Source organism: Centropristis striata, chromosome 10 (assembly GCF_030273125.1).
Source record: "Centropristis striata isolate RG_2023a ecotype Rhode Island chromosome 10, C.striata_1.0, whole genome shotgun sequence".
NCBI lineage: Eukaryota > Metazoa > Chordata > Actinopteri > Perciformes > Serranidae > Centropristis > Centropristis striata.
The window spans coordinates 20,046,574-20,065,851 of record NC_081526.1 but is presented as its reverse complement, the minus strand read 5'-3'; the positions used below and the strand labels follow the sequence as shown (position 1 = coordinate 20,065,851).

Below are 19,278 nucleotides of genomic sequence, written 5' to 3'. Positions count from 1 at the left end.
TGGAGAAAGTAACAAAAAAATGTCTGAATCGGAAAATGTTCCTTTTAATTCTTGAAAAATAGATTCATTATTTTGTGGCGAGGACTGGTAGTTAATATTTTAAAGGTGTCACTTTGGGGTCATTTTAACGAGGATTCAGATTCTTTTAAAAACTGAACGAATAGATAAATAAAAGAATAAGAAAAATCTTTAAAGAAAATAATTCTCTGTTAATAGTTCACTTCAACCAAGTTGTAGCCAACAAGTTAAATCCTGGTTTTACATTAGTGCATGAGTAATAATAATGTGGTGATAGAATATAATCACAAGGCACATTTTTCTGCATAAAGTGCTTTTATTTTCATTACTTTAGTTTAATTTTACGGATTGTTTTTAAATAGTTAAGTAACATTTTGAATGCACAAACTATTTTTTTGTAGTTTTAATAGTGTTGTTTTAATACTTTAATTTACGTAACGGATGTAAATACCTATTTAATGCTGGTTTGCATGATCAGAAATATCTTTAAGTGTTCGTATCAATCTGTGATCGGCTAATCGGGTCTGAAGCAGCAGTGCAGGAAACAACACAGTGAAGCTAACAGCCGCGCTTCAGAGGTAAGAGGACAAAATAACACAACATTAACAAACTTTACGTTAAAGGAATAAATGTTAAGTTGTTGGTGAAGATAAACAGACATAAGTCTACATTATATCAGTTTGTACGAGTGACATTAACCCCTAATCTTCACCACGTGGGTTCAGGAGTCAGCGGTGTGTCCCGATTAGGCGCACTCGATTTATTGTACAGAGCTCGCTAGGTGGGCGGGGTTTGCTGTGTGCTGGGTTAATTTGTTAGTTATAAGCGCTTATCCCCGCCCACTCGGACTGTGTCTTGTTCCAAAACAACGCTTCTCCGACTAAACAGACTAGCATGCGTTTTCATAGCTACAAATCGACTACAAGTTAACCTTTACGTTAATTATAGCTAATTTAAAAACAGAATATAGAAACATTAGCTGCCGACAAGAGACAGAAAACCTGAAATAATATTAAAGTGACACCAGCGGAGATTAAAAGCACAAAACACTCACTATGAACTATTTCAGACACATTATACATAGTTTTAGTGTCTGCATCATGGTCAGTGTTGAAAGAAGTACTCAGATCTTTTATTTAGGAAATAGTAGTAATAAAACAGTGTAAAAATACTCTGGTGCAAGTAAAAGTCCTGCATCTATAATCGTATTTATGTATAAGCACAACACTATTAGATCAAAATATACTTAAAGTACAGTACGCATTATGCACAACGGTTTATTTCATAATAACATATTATATAAATGTATTATTCTTAATTTATATATTATATTATTATCTGTAGCCTAAGCTATAATAATACATTATAATTCATTAGTTGATTTCTGTTTGCAACTTAAGTAGCCTAACTAAAGCTGTTAAATAAATGTAGTGCAGTGAAAAAATACAATATTTGCCTCCAAAATGTAGTTGAATAAAATTATGATTTAGCATAAAATGGAAATTCTCAAATAAAGTACCTATAAAGTAAAGAACACATCAAGTTTGACTCAAGTACAGTTCCTGTGCCTGATGCTTGTATGTTGTGAGGAGTTTAATTAATTGTGTCAGTGTGTTATTGTCTTACATAATATTGTAATGTAAATTATATGCGCTATCAGTTTAGATCTGTAATGCTGGAAGACACTGATTCTCTGTGGGTACATTTTTGTTGCAGTGCAAATGGGACATGTTCTTTTTAGTGTGAAAATATACAAATCTTAAATAAAATAGTCATAAAATCATAAGATCCTCCTGCTTAAATAAAGACAAATCAATTAAAAAGTAATTCAAATTTTAATAAGTAGCAACATGAAAATAGAAATTCACCATAATCAACTTATAAGTATTTTTATACACAGTAAAATCATAAATAATCTGTAGCTTCAGCATAAAATGATAATTAAGGCAATAGTGTGCTTCCAGTTTTGTAGTCAGTTCCCCAAAAGTTTCATGTTTCAACCTGGTGATGTCTCCCATTAACAGAGCCATACTTATAATAATAATATTAGTAATAAAAATAATAATAAAAATAATAATAATGATAATCTTTTCCCCCAGTTTAGTGTGGAAGAATTTTGGATAATAAGCTAATTTTTCAAAATATTACAGAACATGTTTGTTTTGTAAGGAAACTTAAGTTATTGATATATTAGAGTTAGAAGAAGTAGTTTATTAATTCTACTGTTTAGGTTTTTATGTTGTGATGAATCAAAGTCGTTTGTTTTTGAGAAACAGGATTCAGCATCACTCAAGGCTGCCGGTCATGGGTCTGACCAAGCAGTACCTGCGCTACGCTGCCAGCGCAGTGTTTGGAGTCATTGGGAGCCAAAAAGCAAACATTGCTTATGTGACGCAGCGAGGCGGAGAGAGGGGGCGCTACGTTGCTGTGGCTGCATGTGAACACGTCTTCATCTGGGACGTCCGCAAAGGAGAGAAGGTGAGATCTTGATGCGTTTAATGCAGAGGAAGACGGGTTCGGGTCTCTCAAATCCAGATTTAACCCATTTAATCCAGGAAAGCATTACCGCATTTCTACCATTAAAGCCGGGGCGCTGTTGCGTTATTCTACCATTAAAGCAGGGAAAGCGGATACGTCGTTTTGTAGTATTGTATTTTTTTCCACCTATTTTCGGTCTCTTGGCCAATGAAATGCATCAAAATACATGTGGGAGTGTCGCAATGCATCATGGGACTTTTCCAGAACTCAAATCAAGGCGGAAGACGACTATAGCGGAGGGAGCTCAGATATAACAGCTATAAGCTCTCAAATACTTTTTGAATTTCATTTCTATCTGCTACAGAGGCTGAAAAATCTATTATTTAGTAGGCATTGACACTTCTGTTGAATTTCCAGAAAAACTTCAGGTGTTAGGGGGTTATTTTAAAATGGCCCAGAGGTTTTACAGGCATTTTTTCCATGCGTTTTTAGGCCTAAATGTGTTAATCCCAGTGTCCGCCTCTCTGTCCAGGTCCTGATCCTGCAGGGTCAGAAACACGAGGTGACCTTCCTCTGCCCGTCGCCAGATGGCATCCACATCGCCGTTGGCTACGAGGATGGCGCCGTGCGAATCTTCAGCCTGCTGAACGGCGAGAGCAACGTCTCCTTCAACGGCCACAAGACGGCAGTCAGCGTCATGCAGTACGACACGCTCGGAGCACGCCTCGTTACCGGCTCCAGGGTGAGTCAGGAGGGTTTCGTTTGAGAGAAGATGAAGATGTAATTACACAAGTGCAGTTTAACCCTAGCAGCAGGTGTTAACATTTAGAAAATGAATTTGCTTTTACATGGTTAAGGGACTTTATTTGGTCTCAAATATGCAACAATGTATTTAATTGTGTTTCTAGATTTGACCTAATAAATCTAATTCCAATTTGAGCGTTTTTGTGCTGCAGCCTGTGTTAAACATGTTGTTACCTTTTCCTCCTCTGCAGGACACAGATGTGGTGGTGTGGGACATCATCAACGAGTCCGGACTCTACAGGCTGAGAGGACACAAAGACGTCATCACACAGACGCTGTTCCTCAAAGACAAGAACGTCCTGGTCACCAGGTAACACACATTTTACCTTTTACAAACACATTGTCACAATATTGACGATTACTTATTGCGGACACGAAAGAGAGACCAGTTATGTCCACGGTGTCCTCAGTTGTGATGTCTGACAGCGGTCAAGTTTATTTGTTAAAGGCCGACTCCAGCTTTGTTCTGGTTGTACAGGTTTCTTGAAAGGAGATGCCCACTGAACCCGAGCAAATAGCAGTGATGTAAATAACTGTCATTAGTTGAGGAAAACAGCATCTGTTATAAGTTTGATAACCACAGCGTTGAATATTACGTTTCTGCTGTGAAAGTCATGTTAATTCAGATCCGACAGTCACACAATAACTGAACGACGTGGCAGTAACGTCAGAGCAGTCACTCTAGTTGTCTGCGAGGTAAAATGACCCCGTCATAAAGGACTGTCTGACAGCAAGGTAAAGCAGTGAAAATATTCTAAATATAACGCACACTTTAACTGATATTGTTTGTTTTTTTAGGTAGCTAAAATTCATTTTGCTGCAGCCACCGTCCACCGTCCACCTGACTAATTTTACCTCACAGAACACAGGAGTTGTCGTCCACTGCTGCAATCGATCTTTCAGTTTGTTTGTGTTAGTTTGTTAAAATGTGAGATGAACTTCTGGTAAAATAAACATTGGTTGCTTGAGATTTAGATGTGATCATTGAGTCTTTGTGAGTCTGCACATTTTTGGTTAAGGTCCCTTGAAAGTGCTTGATTTTTGCTCCTAAAAATCCTGTGGTGGTTCAGTATTTTACTTGACACTCGTTCATGCAGCAGCTCCTTGGACACTAACATTATCTGATGAGATGCAACTTTGAAAAAGGGAAACTTGTCATGTTATGTGTCTAAATAAAAACTAGTAGAATCGCAGTTTTTGTGTCACTTTGAGTAACTGTTGTGAAGTAATTCCTCCTGCCATATTGTGAAGAGCCTCATATTCACAGATGAAAACGAGAGCTTTAGGGCAGTTGGCTGCGATTTTTTTACACCATCTGTGTTTTTGACCTCATTTACTTTTGGCAAACGAGCACATTTTTTCTACTCAGACTTTCACATTCACTTTATATGAATGTGTCATAATCTAATTCCCTGTTATCATTGAACAAACAGCAACAGTAAATAAAGCGTCTGTGAGTTTACATGACTTCACCTGCCTTTAATGTAACCAGACTGTCTTCTGAAACAGTTTTTTCTGTTTGTAAACATGTATGTAATGTGATGTTTCTCCTGCTGTGTAGCTCCAAGGACAGTTTTGTGAAGTGGTGGGACCTGGACACGCAGCACTGCTTCAAGACCATGGTGGGCCATCGCAGTGAGGTGAGTGACTGAGGTGCAGTAACTTAAAGTACACAACACAACAACCACATGAGATGAATGAGGATCAACAGGGTTATTCTATCAGGCTCACATCATGTTAAATAAAAGGCCAGAACATGTGAACATAACTAGTGTACTCTCATTTCTCCATTCAATGAAGAGCGGGTTCAGTTTCAGTCTCCTGAGTTTTATCTGTGAAGGTAATGTGATTGTGTTCCAGCTGTTGTTGACATTAGACACACGAGGCAGATTGATTCATTCAGCTGAGTGATAATTGGATCACTGCGACTGTGGGTCCCGTTTAAATGATCTATAGTACGGTCTAAAGTGCACAGTGCAAAGGCATTAGGGGGCGTGTCCAACTTACTATTGGAAGCTACACAGCACACGATCTTGTCTCAAAGTAAGACGTAAGATGCAAAGGGGCTGTATTTAGTCTCTTAATTATGCATAGGGGTTTTCTGTGTAACATGAATTAAACCAATCAGGGTCACCTCCCTTATTGATAGTTAAATGGCAGATTCTGCAAAGTGGTTTTCTGCCTGCTTCGAGTCCCTTTTCTCTGTCCCACCAACAACTTCTTGGCCACATATGAGCAAATTCACCAGCAACCTGTTTCACAGAAATGTAAATAACAGGAAAATAGAGCAGTGCACCACCAATGAGCCTGACCAAACTGTAAAAGCAGCAAACCCATGGGTGTGTTTGCTGACTATACACTGTGGGTGCTGCTGGGCGTGAAAACAACAGAGACGTCAATCTGAAACTAGCAGCACTCGATTTGCACTGGGTGTAAGATAAGGCGCTGAATATTCTCAAGTTATTATTTGCAGCAACACTCGATCACAAAGATTTAGAAACAAGAGGAGGTCAAAACGTTTATTTATGGGTGAACCATGTATGGTCAAATTGTTAAATTTTGATGCAGCTCGTTAACAAGCCGGCCGACCTCGTTAGCGCTCGTTAAGACGGAGTCGCTGGATTTGTCTCCAGTCATTAACGAGGAGATGTTGATGATCTTCCAGTTATATCAATTGATTAGGCGTGAATTCGCGAGATCTCGTGCGTCCTCGGGACTCTGCTGTCCGCAACAGCTCCGACACAGACGGATCCGGTGGGTGTTGACGGACTGCGTAGATACGCAGCCGTTGCGGACAGACCCCTGTCGGAGTCGTTATGCATCCAGTGGAATCCAGGCGTCAGCGTATATGTTGTCTGATACTCACTGATATGAAAACTTATTTTACACAATACAATGCAGAAAACACTGCTTGGCCTGGGCGATTTAGAAATGGTGTTAGCGATCTGTTTATTCGTGTTTGTTCTTTATGTAAATAGTCAGATATTGACTGATACTGAACATACAGTATTGACATTATATTCACTGTTTGGTTTGTTATTAGAAATATATGATATTTAAGATTTGTGACAATATGATGTTTACAGATGTTTCTTTGATCTTTAAAGAGGATGGAATGATGGATTATCGTCCTACCTGGATGAATGAGATGAATCTTTGTGACTGTGTTCATTTCTCTGTGTGTCAGGTGTGGGGCATGGTGCTGCTGAACCAGGAGAACAGGCTGCTAACAGGCTCAGCAGACAGCGAGCTCCGAGCCTGGGACATCAACTACCTGCAGGAGGTGACCAACAACACGGCTGCACACAGTTTTTTTTTCTCCTCCCTCTAAATGATTTCTATAGAAAGTTTCTAAAACAGATGAATAAAGAACAAAGTGATACTTCCTTGCCTCAGCTGTTGTAAAAGTATCTCTCTCTGTCTGTCTGTCTGCTGCTCAGGAGAAAGCAGAGGGTGAGCCGGAAGGTGAAGAAAGGGAAAACTCTGCTGGATGACGATGATGAAGACACGTTGGATGAAAGTCCTGAGGAGGTACGAGGGTTAATGCTGTGATGACGTTACATATTGATGATTACATGGATGTATCATGTTTTACCACAAAACTATTCCTCATCAAGTAATGTTAGTCTTCAGAGGGAGAAAAGGATTCAATTTAAAGTGTACCATCACATTTCAGAAAGATTTTTTTTCTTCTGCTTGGTTTCAAACGTTGTCCTCTCTCTCTCTCTCTCTCTCTCTCTCTCTCTCTCTCTCTCTCTCTCTCTCTCTCATCTCTCTCTCTCTCTCTTTCCTCTCTCTCTCTCTCTCTCTCTCCTCTCCTCTCTCTCTCTCTCTCTCTCTCTCTCTCTCTCTCTCTCTCTCCTCTCTCCTCTCTCTCTTCTCTCATCTCTCTCTCCTCTCTCTCTCTCATCTCTCTCTCTCTCTCTCTCTCCTCTCTTCTCTCTCTCTCTCAGCGGATCCTGAGCTGTCACAAAGCCGGCTCGATCCTGAGAGAAGCACGAGACCGAGTCGTCTCGCTGACAGCCGACACCAAGGCCCGAGTCATCGCCTGCCATGTGAGTCATCCTGTTCCCTGTGAAAGATCGTAAAAATCTGTGAATTTATTGAAGATGTTCTTGTTCGGGAAAGGGCCGCTCATCTCTTCACAGCCACAATAAAGCATGGATAAAATTCACCGATGAATGTTACTTTTTTTTAAAAACAAGGCCTAAAGTGACATTTAAGATCAGAGTTCTTTATGGGTTGTCTCTCTCCCTACACAGTTGGCTCTGGTATTGTCTCTCTCCCTACACAGTTGGCTCTGGTAGACGATCATCAGGGCCTCCTGAATTACCGCTTTGGATCATTTAGTTTGGTTTCCACTCTTTTTTTGCATTTTTCCTGCCCACAACCATGACACCACAGTGCAAATCAAAGAGGCGCTTTACAGATTCAGCTTGTTTTATAATTAGTTTATATTGCGACCACATGGTGGCGTGAAATTTGTTTGTAGCCTTGTTTATTTTTGTTAATGTTTTTTGATTGGTGACACTGTTTACTGACAAGTTATTTCCTCTCATGCAGGCTCGAGCAGAACGAAAATGCTTGTGGGTGTTCAGCTGTTTGTCAGCTGTAGTTTTAACAGTGTGTTTAATTAGCATGAGGCAAAATGACAGATTGTTAGTTTTATGTGTCAGGACTCTAAAACTGGAGTCACAGAGATTTCTATATTGTTGTTTAGTTGTATTTTATGCATCTGTGTGCTTTGTGTTTATCAGATTTTGTGACTTTCAAATACATTATTGATATTTTGTATAAAGATAATTAATGCTGTACTCGGTGTTTCTCTCCCTCCTTCATCATCAGGGTAATGACTCGGTGCTGGAGCTCTTCACTGTGCTGTCAGAGGAAGAAGTGCAGAAGAAGATGACGAAGAAGCTGAAGAAAGCCAAAAAGAAGGCAGCAAAGTAAAGACAGTTATCTCTTTTTAAATCAAAATCTGTTTATTGAAGGATTTTCAGTATATCAAAAGTGCAATGCTGAATGGTAATTACAAAGACATGAGGTAGACATGAGTACAACAATTAGCACCAATGTGTCCAGATAGATATGGATTGGGTAATATAACTTAAAGAGAAACAAAACACAGAAAACAAAAACAAAAAAAACAACCAAATGTAACGATATACAGAAAAGAAGGAAAATGTAACAAACAGATAAAATCTTCATATGTAAAATAATCCCTCCCTAGTCACTGCCAATACACTACAATAATATGAGCACATTGCCACATCTAAAGCCCGCGCTAGACAGTTATTTCTTGATTAATTCATTAGGAAGCTTTACATGTTGTCCCACCTCATGCTCTATTGTTTATACACTGTATATTAGTATTGAAGGTACTTTACCTGCCATTGCACCAACTTCTACCACATTGAATACTGCTTTACTGTACTGTGCGTGCAGTAGTTTCATGCTGAACCTTGTGGTGTTGCTGCCCCCTGCTGTAGAGCTCAGGAGGATGCAGGCGAGGAGGTGGTGGAGAGGACGCTGAAGGACGAGATCCTCAGACTGACCAACCTCAAGGCCTCCTCCAAGATCAGGTCAGCGTGCAGCCGAACAGCTCAGAGGTTAGAGAGGAGAACTTGTGTCCAACAGACATATTAACTCTCTAACTCCTCTCACACGTGTCCTCTCAGATGGGTGGACGTCCTGTCGTGTGCAGGCGGAGAGCTGAAGGTGGCGCTGCTGCTGCAGAACAACACCGTGGAGACTTACAGCCTGAAGAGTTCAGATAAGACTCCCGCAGCCAATAAGACGGCTCGCCTCACGCTGGGAGGCCACCGCACCGACGTACGCACGCTGGCCTTCAGCTCAGACAACCTGGCTGTCCTCTCCGCCTCGGGGGACACTGTCAAAGTCTGGAACAGGTGAAAAGTCTTTTAAAGAATGTGATAAAACTGGTCACAGCATTTATTAAAAAATTCACCTCTACAAATGCCTGATCCCAATTCCACATAACTTTGCAACACACCCTTTCTCCCCCCCTGAAATGTCCCCACATATATACAAACACTTATAAATACAAAGTACACACACACTCACACACACACATACGCATCTGTAGCATTTACATAAAATTCCCCCATTGGTCTGTCTGTCTGTCTGTCTGTCTGTCTGCTGATTTGCTTATCAGCATACATGTATGGCCACACAATAACCCTCCTCATACCTATTAACTATCAGAAATCAACGTTAACAACAACTGGTGTTGTAAATATCTACTCTTTATTTTTTTAATTATTTACCTTATTTTCTGTTTAATTTGTTTGACCTTTTCTTGTTATGTAAATAAAAATAAAGTTGTCCTCCAAAAAAAACAAAATGGCCACAGCTGAGTGGTGGTCTGACAGGATGTACTGCCCGCTGTTACAGATCAACTCTGCAGGTGATCCGCACCATGGCCTGTGAATATTCCCTCTGCTCACTCTTTGTGCCTGGAGACAGACAGATCATCCTGGGAACAAAGGTATGTGGATGCACGCCAACTCACTTAGACACACTGAAACATGGTGTAAAAGTCCATCAGACTGTTGGAGAAAAAGTTCTGATAGTTGGTTTATTCATCGGCATAGATTTAAACGTTCTATCAATTTGCTGCTGTTTAACCCTCTGAACCCTGGAGGAAAAACTCACAAAAATTACACCATTAATCAAAGCCAGAACCTGTAAAAACTGAAATTATTGGCAGAATTTCACATTTCTGACAATCCTTGAACAAATCATGTGCTACAAACACTTCCTTGAGGAAAAATCACCAAATCCAAGTGTAAAAAATAAATAAATAAAAAAAAAAAAAAACATTATTCTACATGCCCTGTTTAAAATTTTGCCAAACATAAATTTTTTGCAGCAACCAGGTGCTATAAAAGACATTACATTTTGCGATCCGCAGTGCAACCGTGAAGTCACAGCAGAGAGGAGAGGAGAAGTTGTAAAAATGTAAATAGTTCAATATGCATAGTATTTGGAGCTACCACATTGTCTGGCCCCTTGAAATAAAGTTGTATATATAGATTATATTTTTCCCATTATTTGTCAAAGAAATCGTGTTGTTCCCACTTCTAGCCAGGATTGTTCTGATTCCATAGAGCAGGACTTATAGATTTATATATTGCAGTGAAGAATTAGTTTACAGTAAGTACATTTTGATAGGAAAAAGCACCCTGAAACTACTTGGGGTTCAGGGGGTTGCAAGTCAGTTTTGCATTTCATGTATTTAAGAACTTTTATGGGACAAGAGGACAGGGTTGTGTAAATGTCTTTCCTGGTAATGTTTTGTGTTTGTTGTCCTGTCAGAGTGGGAAGCTGCAGATCTTTGAGTTGGCCTCAGGAAGCCTCCTGGAGACTGTGGACGCCCACAATGGAGCTCTGTGGTCCCTGTGCCTGGCCCCAGACCAAGTAAACCTGTCTTACTATTTCACTTAATATTCTTAATATTTATTTTAGTTGTAGGTGCTTTCCTATTTGTCTTGTGTGTTGTTCCTGTAGAGAGGGATTGTCACAGGAAGTGCAGATAAGACGGTGAAGTTCTGGGACTTTGAGCTGGTAAAGGATGAAGGGACGGGACAAAAGTAAGTCAGCACCTCATATTTCCTTACACCCCAAATACAGCATTCAACTACAACACACGCCTTAAAATTGTGTCCCCTCGGACAAAGCTTTAATTTTGTATTCTTTAGTTCAGCTTTTACAAAGAGCTAGTTGCTCTAAAGTCACAGTTGAGCACAAAAAAAACAAAACTTGAAAAGTGACTCATATTTGATATTGTGTGTGTGTGTGTGTGTGTGTGTGTGTGTGTGTGTGTGTGTGTGTGTGTGTGTGTGTGTGTGTGTGTGTGTGTGTGTGTGTGTGTGTGTGTGGTGTGTGGTGTGTGTGTGTAGGAGGCTGACAGTGAAGCACACACGCACTCTGCAGCTGGAGGAAGACGTCTTGTGTGTGAAGTTTTCTCCGGACCACAGACTGCTGGCCGTCTCTCTGTTGGACTGCACGGTCAAAGTCTTCTACACAGACACATTGAAGGTGAACCCGACATTACATTGCACAAATAAGATAGTTATCATATATTCAGTGTATTAATTATGTTAATTAATAGTGTGATGTTCTAACTGATCATTTCTCTCTCTCTGCTTCAGTTCTTCTTGTCTCTATACGGACACAAGCTGCCTGTTCTTTGTCTCGACATCTCACATGTGAGTTCTCTCGTCACTGTCAGCTGCTTTATGGCCTCAGTATGAAATGTTCTAATCAATATATTTTGCAACATTTTGCACATCTGTTCATCCTTAAAGGAGCCATGTGGAGTTTTCTCTTAAACAAACCAAAGTTTTGTTGCATCCATACAACACTGTGCTTATCACTGAACTCTAACCAGACGACTCGTCAGAATGCTAGAAAGCTTCAGGAAAACTGGGAATATTTGAAGCAGGATTTTGATGCTGTGTTTTTTGTTTTGCCACCTTTTCAACTTTATATGTATGTATGTGAGAACAAGGAAAGCAGCAAATAATCACAATTTAGAACCTTGAAATATCACATTTCTTGAGTTTTTTTTACATGAAAAATAACAAAAACTGATTGCCTAAATAGTTGTTTTCTGTTGATCAAAGTATTGCTACCTTTTCTAATGGTTATAGCTCTATTTTCCACATTTGTGCAGCCTGTTTTGATTTCTTCTTAGTGTTGAGTAAGATGCAATTTTGATTAATTATAGAGCTTTTAATCGGACGATTAATGATGACGATGCAGATACTCACAAGGACAATATTTATTTATTATTACACTGAGATTACACCAGGGAAGGCCACTGGTATACCTTTTTTTAATTTCAATTTATGTTTAAGTTTCAAGTTTTTGTTTTTTCTCAGAAACAAAGAGATGCTGCTCTAAATGCTGTTGTTCAGTGCAATAAAACCATTTATTTTAACTTCTTTCGCTTTTTTAAATTAAAAAAAAATGTTTTTAAAGTTTAGTTTTTGATTTCCTATCAGACATTTTTTATTTGATACATTTTCACTGAAAGATGTACTTAAGCAAACTGAGACAACACGGATAACAATGTTAAAAAAATGTTGTTTATGTTCAACAAAACTCACTATCAGAATTGTTTTTATTGCCAAGTAAATTTTCACAGAAAAGGAATTTGTTGTGGTGTATTGGTGTAAAAGCACAAACAAATTAATAAAATATAGATATAGATTAAGGCAAGTACTTTATTAATTTAAATAGAAATTATGAAAAAGTCAGCATACTAAAAACATTTAAAAATATACAAAACTATAAAAAATAAGAAAAACATGACATGAGCATTATAAAACGATTGACGGTCAACCAGTAGTTTTGCTGTTCATCTCCTCTTTGTCGTGTGTTTGTACCACTTTGTGTAACTGACTTTGGTCGACTTGACTCTGACCTCGTGTTTCTGCAGGATAATACGCTCATCGCCACCGGCTCTGCCGACAGGAACGTGAAGATCTGGGGTCTGGACTTCGGGGACTGTCACCGCTCCATGTTTGCTCATGACGACAGGTAACGCCCGACAACACGGGTCCAAACCAAATGTTTGTCATGTGTTCATGGAACAAAAGACAGGTTTTTTATTATCAGATATGTGCTGATGAAATCATCTTCCAGGCCGTAGAGTTTCCAGCTGTGACTTCATCTGTTGTGGTCAGGGACTGGGTTAACTCGGACTGCCCTGTGACTTCACACCAGCTGCTCTTTCATCTCGCCGCTCATCTGTTTTCTCATGAATCTTCTCACTTTTTGTTCCTGGCATTTTTCATGTTCTCTTCTCATTCAATTAATTTTGTTTTGGCTTTAGTTTCGGCTTTTTTGTGCTCATTATTTTTCTGTCTTTCTTTGTATCTTTACCTCTTTACCTATCTGTACCTCGTCCCTATCATTATTTCCCAATTTTCCTGCTTTCTTTCTTTTTTTAATCCCTATTTTCCCTCTTCACTTCACTTCACTTCACTGACTCTCTTCTCTCTCTCTCTGTTTCTTCTCCACAGCGTCATGTTCCTCCAGTTCGTCCCAAAGACTCATCTGTTCTTCACAGCGGGGAAGGACAAGAAGATCAAACAGTGGGACGCCGACAAGTTTGAGCACATCCAGACGCTGGAGGTGACACTCTGCTCTGAACTCTTTATATTTGCCGCCCGGTGGCTTAGATTACAGCTCCTCTGGCAGACTTATTTCACATCTCACATGCTGAAATGAAATACTGACCACACCTCGTCTGTCAGCTGTAAACCAGATTTGTCAAAAACTAGATTATGTGCATTTAGCACAAATTATTTCTGGGTCACTTGTGTTGTTGGTTTGGGGTTTCTGCTAAATTATTTGAAGTTAAAAGCAGTGGCGGAGTGTAAATAAGTACATTTTCTTGCTACTTTATACTTCTGTTGCACCGTATTTTAAAAGCTAATATTAAATTTTTGCTTCCACTACAGTTTTTAATCATGATTCATAAAAATAAAATAAGCAAGGTTCAATAATTCAGTAATCCATTGTGACATATATTCAGTTAAAATCTGGAAAAAGGACTACACACATAATTTTCACAGTTCTCCCTCTGTACCAAGACTGAAGCTCCAGGCTGACATGTGGCTGCTCTCTCTTCCTCTCAGGGTCATCACCGGGAGGTTTGGTGTCTGACCATCAGCCCCAACGGCGACCACATCGTATCAGCGTCCCACGACAAATCCCTGCGTCTCTGGGAGAGGACGAGAGAGCCCATCATCCTGGAGGAGGAACGGGAAATGGTGAGGCAGAGGAGACAGATCTGACAATCATTCAGACACATAAACAGTTTGTTTGTCTCTAAATTATTCTTATTTACAGGAGCGAGAAGCAGAGTTTGAGGAGAGCTTGGCCAAAGGAGACGAGCCAGTGGTGAGTCATTGTCACCGTCTTTATACTTTTTACCAGATATTACAGATAATTGACAGATAAAGTTTAACACCTTTAGAAGTGAGCGATGGCTGAGACTTTGGGGCTGGTGAGGGGTGAAAAACAGATTCCAGTCCCTTTAGTGTAAGCCACAATCTGGCTTTTATTATCTATAATAACCAATGCTGCATCAGATCAAACTTTACTTTGATATGTTTAAAAAAACAACCCTTGTGCAATATATATATTTTTCTCTGTGTAATGGTGCAATTACAACTGTTGAGTCTGTCTATATTATATTTATTGTTCCTAATTTTATATTTATTTTGTCTGAATTGTTAATACTTTTATAGTTCTTGTTAATATTGCTTGTTTCTATTAATTGTAATTTTATTGATGTTTTTACTATTAACATTTGCTGCTGTAACACTGAACATTTCTCCATTGGGACTAATAAAGGAATATCTTATCTTTTAAAAAAAAATCTTATCTAAACCCTGTATTTTATGGTCATGTCCTCTCATTAGTTCAGAGTGCATTTTCAGCACAAAAAAAAAACTGAACTAACAGTTTAAAGGAATTACCTGGTCATTTGGCAAATTATATCAGCACCAAGTATTCAGTTGGGTTTCTTGTTTAAACCTTTAAAACGTTATTCTTGTTGTGTGTTAAATTGAACTGGTGCAATAACCTGTTTTATCTTCAGGTTCCTGGAGAGACTCCAGGAGAAGCAGCACCAGCCGCCAAGAAGACCATCGAGACAGTTAAAGCTGTGAGTTGCAGCATCAATATTTTCTCATTCTTAGTAGTACTTGTTGGATGTTTTTGGATGCTAATATTTAGATTTATAGAGATTTTTATAGTTATTTCCATGTTTTTTTAAGGTTGCAGTTGAAGAGATTGACATTAGAGTGAAACCATCTGTATTAAGTCACAAGTCACTGTCACTAGTTTTCAAAATGACTCCTCTTTAGGGTCTTTTTCATGATGTTTTCAGACAAAGTGTAATTTGAGCCTCAGTGGCAAAAACAAGCACTTTTAGTGGCTGTACTTTAACTGAGTGATTACACTGCAGCGTTATCGCTCTTTATTGAACCAGTATCAAAATTGGTTGTCCTTATTAGTCATTTACACAGTTTGAAATGTACTTAGGTTTCTCTTTTAAATATTTCAGTGATTGGCTAAAGCTAGTTGCTTTCATATTTATCTGTGCCTCATGAGGGAAAACAGGTCAATAGTCTTTACAGCCTGCAGAAGCTGCAAATCAGCTTTGAGTTTTTATGTTCTCTGTTGAGGTTTTTTTGCTGACGTGTGATTTCTTCCTGCAGGCGGAGCGAATCATGGAGGCTCTGGAACTTTACAAAGAGGAAAACAGGAAGCTGGAAGAGTATAAACTGGCCTGTCAGACAGCCGGCAACGAGGTACAGTTGAACTTTTTATCTCCTCTGTTGTTGCCCCAAATACCCTGTTGTCGTCTTGTTTTTGGCTGCATATGGAAAACATTCTTTCAATTTCTTTATAGTGTTTGTTCTTATTTTTTTATGTTTGTCAGTTTTATGATTGATCAAAAAAGATTTAACAAACTGATGTTGTTTTGCAGCTTCCTCCACCAAAACCAAATCCTATCCTCGTGGCCTTTGGAAACGTTTCAGTGAGTCGAACAATGATGAAGAATAAATGTTCCCTTCGCCTCCAGTAAACCTACATGTGTTTAGGTTGTTTTCAGCTGCAGGTTACTCAGTCTGTCTTTGTCTCTTTCAGCCGTCCCGCTACGTTTTAGACGTCATAAAGAAGGTCAGATCGAGGTAAGACAGACCCACAGAATGTTTCACTCATCACCCTCTGCAGCTCTGTGCACATAAACACAATCAGCTGGTTTGTGTTTCTCTGATCCTCAGTGAGCTGGAAGTTTCTCTGCTCGTCTTACCGTTCCCTTACATCCCTGAGCTGCTGACGCTGTTCAACAGCTACATCCAGCAGGGCCTGGAGGTGGAGCTGATCTGCCGCTGCCTTTTCTTCCTCCTTAAGTAAGCTCCTCCACCTGTGTGGGAAAAAGAAAAGGATGTTTTGGTTGTTAAATGAAATATTTGAGTCAAGCGTTTGGCGAAAAATGAGCAGCAGAAAATGGGGCGAGGTGAGAATCTTTGTCAATTAAACACAAATTAATAATTAAAAACTACTAAAAGATAGTTTACTGTGCATCGTGCAATCATGCTCATTACAATATAATGGCACATACAAGCTGATTTGTTATTGCATATTGTCCTTTTAACAATGTGAGAGGAATTTGTTTGTCACAGTACAGACATCTTATTTTTTTTGTCCAAAAATGACAAAAAAAATTGAAGATAATATTTCACAGTTTGGGTTATATTTGCAAACTGAAATATACAAAACAAATATTTCAAATAAAATTATTCAGTAAATAAAATAATAATTGCACATAGAGCACAAACGGTCAAAGCAACAAAGTAGGAGGAAAGAAAAAGAGAAAAGAGTAATGCACAAGAAGAATTGTTCAATGCACAACAACACAAGCTACGCAAGACCACAATAACAGCTTTTACTTCTTGCCCAACTTGTGTGTTAAAGGAAGAACATTATTAGAGGTAATTTCAGAGATTGGATAATTGCAAAAGCCAAAAAAACAGGCATTGTAAAACATATGCCTGGAAATAACAAATAAATGCTTTTTAAAAGCTCTGTATTATGAAAGGTTTCTATATTGATATGATTATGAGGCAGATTGCCGGCAGCAGACATTTTAGGATTGATTGTGATTTCCTCTTAGGACTTAGGAGTCCCCTGGACTATTTCCACTATTTTATAGATGTAGGAGCTGGTTTTAGCACTAAAACGCTTGTGAAATAATCTTAGACTAAAACATTAGACACAGCAATTTTAAAGAGTTACTCCTAAATCAGCAAGGTCAGAGCTACTTTTAGCCTTAAGATGTTTTGTGAATACGGTGACGATATAGTTCTGGGCTAAGTTGATACTGTTGTCTGTTTCTTTCTAGGATCCATTTTGGTCAGATCTCCAGCAACCAGATGCTGCTGTCTGTTATAGATGAGCTACGGACCAATACTGTCTCCAAAGTGCGCCAGATCAGAGTGAGTAACATCCAGAGAGAAGAGAATTTGGTCACAGAGAAAATGTGTTCGCCACCTTGTCCTCATCATATCTCTTCTTTCTCTGCGACTCAGGACGTGATGGGCTTCAACAGTGCTGCGCTCCAGTTCCTCCAGCGGGAGCTCGAGAGCAAAGAGGACGTGATGTTCTTTGCAGACGCCACGGGACAACTGGCAGAGAAGAAGAAGAAGAGGAGGAAGAGAGAGCGAGCCATCCTGACCATTGCTTGAATCATAATGGACTTTTTTTCACTGTTTGTGTATAAAATTCCTCATCTCATCCCAGCTGTTTGGTTTTTGTACGTTATGAAATCCTGGTAGGATTTAACTGTTATTCAGCGGCACGCTTCATTTCCCAAATAAACTGTCTGACTTTTTCTCACAGTACTTCAGGGTTTATTGGGGGCTTTGAAAACAAATAAATCCTGCACTGGAGAGAGAAACGCAGCAGCAGCTTCAGGTCTCTTTAAAATACATTCGTATAAGGTTGAGCCTTAAATGGAGACATTAAACTTCCACACAGAGGACAGGTTTGATTTAAGCTAGTTTCTGCCCGGCAGGCCGAAAGGGAGCAATTTCTAAACCAGACAGAAGATGGTTTTGGACATGGCAACCTGTCAGACTACCTGAGCTCCAGACCACCTGGATGTGACAACGCTGAGGAGAAACCTCCCCTGATCCCCATTGGCCTCGCTGCAGCCGTCCACACTGAAATCAGGGAGATGCAGCTCGACTTTACAGCCCTTGTAACTTTGCCTGGATTTATAGTCCCGGGGCCGGGTAGATGTGGTAAACATATTTCATAGCGGGGGAGAAAACCTTGCCTCTCAGTTTTCATCTCAGCGTGTTTTTGAAAGTGCCCGGCCCCTCTAATCCTGTGACCTTTAGAAAAGTTTCACACCCACATCAGACACTTAATTTTCCACAAGTGTGTTTATTTCCTGACCGTGGGGCGCTGGTGGAATAATGAAATGAACCTTTTAAAACACCTCTCGCTCACTGTTCATGTTTTAATCTCACGGCGGACAAAAAACAAATTAACTCTGTATTTACAGGGTTGTTAAAAAAAGGGGGGGGGGGGGGGCAGCAGGACTTTATGGGGCTGGACTCGGTCTGGAGGCTGTAAATGTCACACCTACCAAAATTAAAAATTCTTCAGGAAAATCCCAGACCGCACTCTGACACTTCCACTGCGTTAGCACCCAGCAGCAGTTTAGATGAATCATCACAAACTGAGATTTTAAGGGAACAGTCTTGAATCTGCCAGCTTGTGCCAAACATCGAGAAAATTGTGTGACATTTCAGTGAACTCAAAGAGGTTAGAATACGAGATATAGTTCAGTGTTTTCAAACTGCTCGTGCCAAATCTGTATGAAATCCCACAGCAATATTATCTGGGTGTGTTGCACTTTTTCACAAACCCTCATGCAGCGTAAATGAAATGGTGACAACATTTCTCTCACTCACTTATCTGTCCGGATTTTATTGCTCATCTGCGATTTTTTACAGCCTTTTCTCAGTCACCAGTGTAACTAGCAAGTTATTGCATTTTCTGCCTCATTCTCTTAAACTTTTGGCCACAAAGTTAGTTTACAGTGAGTGTTTACGTCAAGTTGCAGCTCTGTTTAAGATATTCCCGTCTGAAAAACAAACACTCAAATAACTTAAAGTCTTGTATGCAACATCTTGATTTATGACAAATTAGTATACATTTAGAGGTTCTACATATGAGATTTAAATATTAAAGGGACAGTTTGATTACTTTAAGATATCTAGGTCCTATGCGGTAAGGTACCAGCAGGAAACCTAAGCAATGTCCATATTTTAGCCACACTTGCATGTGAATCTGATGAAGTAAGTGGACAACGCTTTGTTTTGGTCTCAGTTACTGGTGTTCTAGTGCGGCATCTAGTGG

At 39.4% G+C, this 19,278-nt stretch overlaps 1 protein-coding gene across 1 annotated transcript; it reads left to right on the top strand.

Moving 5' to 3' along the window:
- Positions 1-315: 315 nt before the first annotated feature.
- On the top strand, positions 316-17,747 carry wdr3 (WD repeat domain 3). The gene is given in 28 exon segments (XM_059342847.1): positions 316-596; positions 2,295-2,496; positions 3,029-3,238; positions 3,492-3,610; positions 4,862-4,940; positions 6,488-6,583; positions 6,741-6,761; positions 6,763-6,831; positions 7,254-7,355; positions 8,146-8,246; positions 8,790-8,882; positions 8,979-9,209; positions 9,715-9,808; positions 10,639-10,740; positions 10,831-10,913; positions 11,223-11,361; positions 11,475-11,531; positions 12,767-12,867; positions 13,353-13,464; positions 13,971-14,105; positions 14,185-14,235; positions 14,939-15,004; positions 15,561-15,653; positions 15,833-15,883; positions 15,994-16,037; positions 16,131-16,259; positions 17,252-17,345; positions 17,439-17,747. Coding segments are annotated over 27 exon segments (2,802 nt in total). The 5' UTR covers positions 316-596; positions 2,295-2,322; the 3' UTR covers positions 17,595-17,747.
- Positions 17,748-19,278: the final 1,531 nt, after the last annotated feature.